Source organism: Buceros rhinoceros, unplaced genomic scaffold (genome assembly GCF_000710305.1).
Source record: "Buceros rhinoceros silvestris isolate BGI_N320 unplaced genomic scaffold, ASM71030v1 scaffold2322, whole genome shotgun sequence".
In the NCBI taxonomy this organism is placed as follows: domain Eukaryota; kingdom Metazoa; phylum Chordata; class Aves; order Bucerotiformes; family Bucerotidae; genus Buceros; species Buceros rhinoceros.
The window spans coordinates 5,171-12,547 of record NW_010399263.1 but is presented as its reverse complement, the minus strand read 5'-3'; the positions used below and the strand labels follow the sequence as shown (position 1 = coordinate 12,547).

At 41.1% G+C, this 7,377-nt stretch overlaps 1 protein-coding gene across 1 annotated transcript in view; it reads right to left on the bottom strand.

Annotated features, from left to right (window-relative positions):
- Positions 1–5,419: 5,419 nt before the first annotated feature.
- The window catches only part of LRRC14B (leucine rich repeat containing 14B), a 3,100-nt gene continuing 1,142 nt past the window's right edge, over positions 5,420–7,377 (bottom strand). The window contains exon 2 of the mRNA XM_010131374.1: positions 5,420–6,065. Within this exon, the coding sequence (XP_010129676.1) occupies positions 5,420–6,065 (646 nt within the window). The remainder of the gene's footprint in view (positions 6,066–7,377) is intronic.

Below are 7,377 nucleotides of genomic sequence, written 5' to 3'. Positions count from 1 at the left end.
ATTCCTGTAAAAAGAAAAGGATAGATTCCCTCCGTACTCCTCAAGCACCCGACTTTTGTTTGGGAAGTCTGGTTTAGCTTATTTCAGGATGAATTCAATATTTCAGGATGAAGTCAATATTTCAGGATGAAGTCAATAAATAAGGCCCATTTTATAATAAATATGCCATTTGTTTATCATAGGTATAGCATGGGCTTGAGGGATTTTTAAAAAATACATGCATAATTTCAAGGAATTTTGCAACTATGTTCTGAAAGAGTGGCATATCTCTGCCTATAGTCTGGAGCAAGTGTTTGTTATTGGAAAACGTGGGTTTGTGAGCTGGAAGAAGAGAGGAAATTCAAGACATCCGTTCCCTTCTGGCTTTTTGCCATTCATTCAAAAAATGTCACCTGTCTGTCAAAATGCTTCAGCTTCTATTCCTAAAGCACTATTTTCCCAGAGTCTAGGGCCAGTATCAAACAAAAAAACCCAAACACCCCCAAAACCTTATATTTAATGGAAAATTAATGGATAATACACCCAATTCCGTAAAAAAGGCTATCCAATTCATACCGAAAATATACTCTACAGACAGGCCATTAGGCATCAAGCAACTTCCTTAATGAAAAGATTTCTAACATCCAGCTCAGTAAGCTAAGAAAAGTTACTGCGCACAAAATGTTTTCAACTCTGTGAACTGCATTTTTAAAATATCCACCAAAATACAATCGCTTTCCCTCAGTCACTGCACATACCAGAACCCTGTTTGTTCAAAAGAGAACCCCCTGTGACCACCTTTGTACAAAGCTGCTGGGAAATAGTAGCTTATGTTGAATTATTTGCAGTCCTTAAACTCCAGACAATATCTAACCATAAAAACCACCCTGCCTAGGGAGTCAAAAATACCACTTTTTAGGTAAGGTTGGAGGACCCTTCCAACCACAAGCGTCTATGATTCTAATATACTGAGGAGGAATCTGGACTATACGAAACGTGAACCCTGCCAAAGGCCATCCACAGATTCACCTCACCTTTCCTCCTGGCTGTAACCCATACATGAAAATTATTATCCTTGGATCCTGCACCTCTGGTTTTACTTTATGTACTTACACTAGTGCATCACATTTGTAGCTAATACACAACAACTTAACAAACCTTAACATACTTTTTAAATTTTGGGGCCCAGAACTGCACAGTGCTCAAGATGAAGCCGCATCAATGCTGAACACAACAGGATGGTCACCTCTTTGAGGTGGCTGACTAATTTATTTAATGTGTCTCAGGAAACAGTCTGATGTCTTGGCTGCCCGGCTGTTGACTGATACTGAGCCTGCTCAGCCAGCACACCCAGATCCTCTCCCGATTTATACTTGTGTACGGTGCTACTCTGTCCCAGGTGCAGAAACTCGCAGTTGCTCCTGCTAAATTTCATGCTCCAACCCATCTAGATCCCTCTGCAAGGCCTCTTGTACCTTAGGAGCGTCAACAGCATCTCCCAGGTTAGTAGCGTTAGCAAATGGTGCATTCAACTTCTGCAGCCAGCTCATCGATAAAAATATTGGAGAAAACCCTGGAATTAAAGCCTGAGGAACATTGCTGGTGGCCTGTTGCCAGTCAGATACCGCCCCATTCACTACAACCCTTTGAGCCCTAGTAACAGTTGTTATCAATTGCTACAATTTTATCAGATCATTAACTTGGCGTTGGCTTTTTAAGGTAAGGAGATCTCACAAAACTGTAGGAAATGAGAAAGCAAAGCAGCTAATTTTTAGGTCAAGTGTGTAAACTAAGACAATCTATAATTTAGTATAGGTTTTTGGCTAAATGATTTCAAGGATTTGGAAGTACAACGCTAACATCTACCACTACACTTTAAGTCATTATTCTCCAAGCAGCAGTTTTGAAACAACAATGGATTCCGTTTGAACCCCACTTCACCTTGACTTCTCCAAGGACGTTGTAAAACAGAATTGTACCTGTAGCTATCAAAACAGAATTTCAAAGTTTCATTTTAAATTCTAAATTACACTGGTATTTTTTTAAGCCACCAGTTCAAAATACTTGTCTTGTTGGGGTATGCTTTGTAGTCTTTATATTCTCACCATTTGATAAAAATATTTGACATCTCTATCCCTAGACCATTTTGTAATTCATGGTCTACCACTACCAGTCTCTGAAGACTGCTTTATTTCATGACTAAGGAGAGTATTGTTAAACACAAAATGCTCTGAGAAGCATTCTTCACTGAAAATTACTTAAGTAAATCTAAATTGATTCTATTAATGCTGCAGTTAATAGAATCGTTGTAGTTCTCCAGTTTTTGGAACATTCTCCAAGCCTTAGAAAAAAGAAGCCACTGCACTGCAGTTGAAAAAAGAGCACTCACTACCGTCATGAACTAAGCATGAGTGTTAATACGGTACAGGGTTGAACAAAGTTTGCTACCATCACGTTTCAGCTAACCTCAGCTGTATATGTGGGACAAAAAATATCCACAAGATTAATGAACCTGTTATTTTGTTTCTAGGTTTTCAAGTGTATGTTTCCTCAAAACAGAGCCAGTTCAGAAACTGCATTTTTTGTTTTCCTCTTTGCTCCACTTATCTGAAAGGAGAAATTGAAAGTGTCCCAATGGTGAAGATGTATAGTCATGTGACAGATACCAAAAATAATTTCATAATAGCTTGACTGATAGTGCTGCAGCTGTCATTCAGTGCAGTGTGTACAGTAATGATGTGACGTAACTGCTGTATTATTTTCCATTGCATTCTTGTCCCTCTGCCCCACATATTCTATCATGCTCAGTATCATCCTGAAAAAACTCTCTGTACTGCTCTCAAATCGTGCTTTCTGTTCTTTTGCTCAAGCAGGTTACTTGAGCTATTTAGTGCACAAGAATTCCATTAATGATGTCACGGCACTAGCTACATATTAATATTTACAAGATTTATCTGCTAGCATCTTAGCATTAGATTATCTTTGTGCTATAAAGCTGAGTACAAATCCTACTTATACACGTATTTGGGAATGTGTTTAAGAAAGAGGCAGATATGCTAATTCAGAGCTATAGTGTGGGAACAGTGAATAGGATGAGAAATGGACGTTCATGGCAGTGTTTTCAAAATAAAGAACAGCTCTGGATGTGGTGACTTGCAGGTTTGCTATTCTAGCACAAACACCAAAACAAACAAACAAAAAAAGTAAAAAAAAAGTTGAAACAATGACTATATACTTAATAGTGATGGAGAATCTCAAGGATTGCGATTACTTTCTAAGGATCTGTACAGGACCTTGAACCGCATCTTATTTTCCCTTCCTTATCCTGGGCAGACTTCAGTTTCTGGCAAATTTTTAATTTGGGGACATTTGTCTTAATGTGGTTTTTTGCTGTATCTTTTTATTCTCCCGATCATTTACTGGACTATATCTTCCAATTTTCAGCGACTGCTGCTTTTGTATCCTTTGCAAACTTTTCCCCGAGAGTTGATGGCTTTGGCGGCATTTGCAACAGGGCAACGTAGTCTAACCCTAATGAAAGCACAAACCGCAACCCTATACTTCCCTAACCATAACTAAGTAACAGTAACTCAAAACATAAATCTATTCCTAATCTAAGCTTAGACCAAAATCTTGGTGTCCCTTGGGTATATCTAGGAGCTGTCTGAAGTGCACCAGATCCACGGCAGAGGCTTCTGTGGTCACAGGTGTTCTCGGAGTGCTTTTGAGACACAACAGGGTTTTAAAGTGATTTTTTTGTACACACTAGGCTCAAAAAAGTGCCTATTCTTATGCCCAAGGGACCCTCTGTCACTCTGGACTTTCACATAAGCGTCCTTGGAAACCACGGGTGGGCCTCATGTCTATAACGCGCTGTAGACAGTCCAGAGCCCAGCTCCAACACTGAACACTCCTTCCATTTACAGCATCGCTACTCCCCGGTAGCACCTTTCAGGGCTGCGCGGACAAGCACTTGCACAGACTGAACAGAGCGCAGCAGCACCGTCTCTAACTCGAGCTGCAAACACTCCCGTACCCTTTTAGAGAGACTGAGTCAGAAGACCGGGACACACAGGACCCTACGCGAGCAAGCGAAGAGGAGTGTGTCTTCATTTAGTCAGTTGGTTCTATCGCCCAGTGACCACCCCACCTGAAGGGCATCAGGAAAAAGAAAGGAGACTTACAGGTTGAAATTGAAACAGATTGCAAAAAATAATTATTCTCCCCTAATATTAATACTAATACTAATAAAGTATGCAAAGTTATGCTCAGCCCATGTAATGGTTGCACTTCAGGCAGTGAACGCTAGAAGTCAAACACTCCCAGCACCACAGCTCCAGTGAAAGTGTGACCATCACAACACACAGGAGAGGAGGCCCCGGGAGAGGCTTTCCAGGGATGGTGATCACTGAGGAGAACTTCCCCATTTATAGCGAGTGTGAGGCCTGTGGTATGGAATACTTCTTTTGGCCAGCTTGGGTCAGCTGCCCTGGCCTTTGCTCCCTCTATCTTTAGCACTTGGATTAATTTTTCTACGTGTGTTTTCAACACAAGTCTTTTTTGCATTCTTACCTCTGTCCTAGACTTCCTTTCAAACAGCTGAAAGCAGCAGGGTACATTCTACCAGCCACGAAGCTGATTCAACAAATGGAGCAGCATCAGGCACTTACCTGCTGACATCGCAAGCACGGCTGCGCAACCCTGTCCTGCCACGCCTTTGTAAAGGACACTGCAAGAGCTTCAGCAGTGCTCAGATGCTGCTTTACACTGCTGGGGGAAATGAGGGGAAATCCCCTGCTGTCAGCCAAAAATTTGGTTTGCTGCCTCCTCAGTGTGGAACCTTACTCCTCCCCAGCACGATGTTCTAGACAAACGCTGTTGATTGCCCATGCCAAACAAGGTATAAGGTGCTTGCCTCTGCAGAAGAAAGAGAGGCACAGGGACATGAAGGCTGTTATACATACCCCAGTATCGGGAATGTACTGGGTAGAACACAGACTGGTGAATTCAGAAGGCCAAAGGCAAAACCAAAACTTTGTTCGGGAAGCGAAAGGTGAGGATAGGCACACGATCTTTGGGACATCCTGCTGGACTTGGGAAAGGACTTCCCTGTCTTATCCGTAGAGCTACAAGCCTTGCTGCAAATCTGGAGGAAACTGTATAAGAAATCAAACAAGCTTAGCCATCTCTTGCTTTACTGAGAAACAAATTGCTTTTGTCTAAAATAACAAGCTGTTAAAGGCCCTCCCCTCTTCTGAGAGCAAGTAGTGCTTATGTAAGGTGCATACAATAGATACAGCATGAAGTACCTCAGATGATCAGAGGCTATTCGAACATCAGAAAATCCAGCTGAGAGATTAAAGAAAACTCAAGACTGAGCAATGAAGGCTAAATCAACTTCTGATTTGACAGAGCATCCTAACACCACTATGTTACACCTTTAACTCATCTTGTTAAGAGAAGTAGTGAACTTTTCCAAAGTCTCTTTGAAGGATTTGACCAAGTAAGCTCCCAGTTCACTGTTTGTCTCCTGAACAGCTGCATCGTAACTGCCAAAAAGTGGAGTTGAAGCCTTCACATCCTCTCTATTTGCTTGGAGTAAAATGAGGTTAAGCTCCTCTGCTACACTTTCGTATTTTTGGTGATCAAATCTGCAGAGACTGGCATCATCAATTGGGTAAGTGGTGCCAATAGGGTAGCAGTCCCTTGGAACTGGGAACTCCACATTTTTCAGCATTGGCAACTCACAGAGAAATGTGAAAAGGTGTTTAAGTGCTCGGGATGACAGTGGGTTTCCAAGAAACTTAAATTCCTGTAGTTTCTGACAAGGACTTAAACCTAAAATCAACATGTTGACATGAGTGTCTTGGATGTTACAGTCCTCCAAGGTAAGACTCCTGAGTACTGAAGAGGAATGGCTGAGAAGCTTAAAAAATATTGATGGGTAAAGGTCAGGTATATTGTGACCACTCAGGTCCAGGGCTTCTAAGTGATTAGCGTGGAAGCTATTGGCTAAATAGGCCATATCAGCATAGTTCAATGAGCAGTTAGAAACATCCAGCATCTTCAGAGGAGTTTTTAGTGGTCTAGAATGAAAGAAAAACAAAGTTTTATGGCACAAAACATTGAAAAGCTACATTTACAAAACTTCGTACAACTATCCACATTATGAATGTGTTGCAGAACACTGGGTGGCAGTGTGGGCAGTCGGAAGATTACGTGCTTACGTGCTTACGTTACAGGAGTGCAGTAACCACCCACGATGGGCGAGGCTTCTTGGGAGATGATATAACCCTGTTCATTACGTAATAAAGTGCCATTTTTGCATCCTCTACGTTAGAGAAAGTGTATAAATGACCCTCGACAGCAGAGGTCGGGTGCCAAATATCGCAACAAGTTGCCACATGAATGCAGCCATCTACCACATTCACTATTTTTTCTAACCCCTTCCGAGAAACAGAAGCATGTACCAATGACGACAAATATATTTTCCCCCTGAAATCAGTTGCATGAATTAGCTCCTACTTTACATTACTCCAACTGCGTTGCTTCAATGAGGATTTATTTAGTAACGTTCTATGTGTCTGTTCTGTAACCAGTTGTATGTCGTGAGGTGTCTATCGCTTGCTGAATTAATAGCAGATCATTACTACCATAAAAGCATTGGTGGCTGCTTCTTGTAGAAAGCTGTTACAGTTCCAGAGATTTAGATAATTTTCATTCTGCCACAGACCTCAGAAACTTGTGACTTATTTCTATCAATACAAGCAGCGTGCCATTCACAACCTTTAAATGAAATTACTTCTTCATACAGAAGGAAGTTTAGACCAAGGTGATTTGTCTCAATGAAAATTTGTCTGTCTCTTCTTTCAGATGCTCTGAAAAGCACAGGGTTAACTTATTTTCTGTTCAGATATGAACAATGTTCTCTAGCAGCTTGTTATCTTTTTCCGAATTGCCATTTTTCCCAGGAATTCATCATGAATATTCATATATAGCTTAATTTGCAGTACAGAAAAGCATCAGACGCCTCTTGACTCAAGATTGACAGACACAACAAACAACTGAAATCAATGTCTCACATCAGAGTCTACTATCCCCCACCTAAAAATACAGTATCTGTGGATTCTTAGTATGGTTACTGTCTGCTTTTTAGAGGACAGAAATTCACCAGAGACCCTGGAAAATACTTGGAATAAAACTCAGGTCCTTACAGCCCAAGCTCTCTGAGATACAAGCTCAATAATCTGGCAAATCACAAACAAAACCCCAAAAATCTTACATGGTAGGCAAAAGTGTATAAACATATTCATCAGATGAGCTGTGGAAGACTGCTACGAACAGTCAGTTCTTCTAAGCACATTAGATATATACTGGTTTCTAATTCTCCCCAACAAA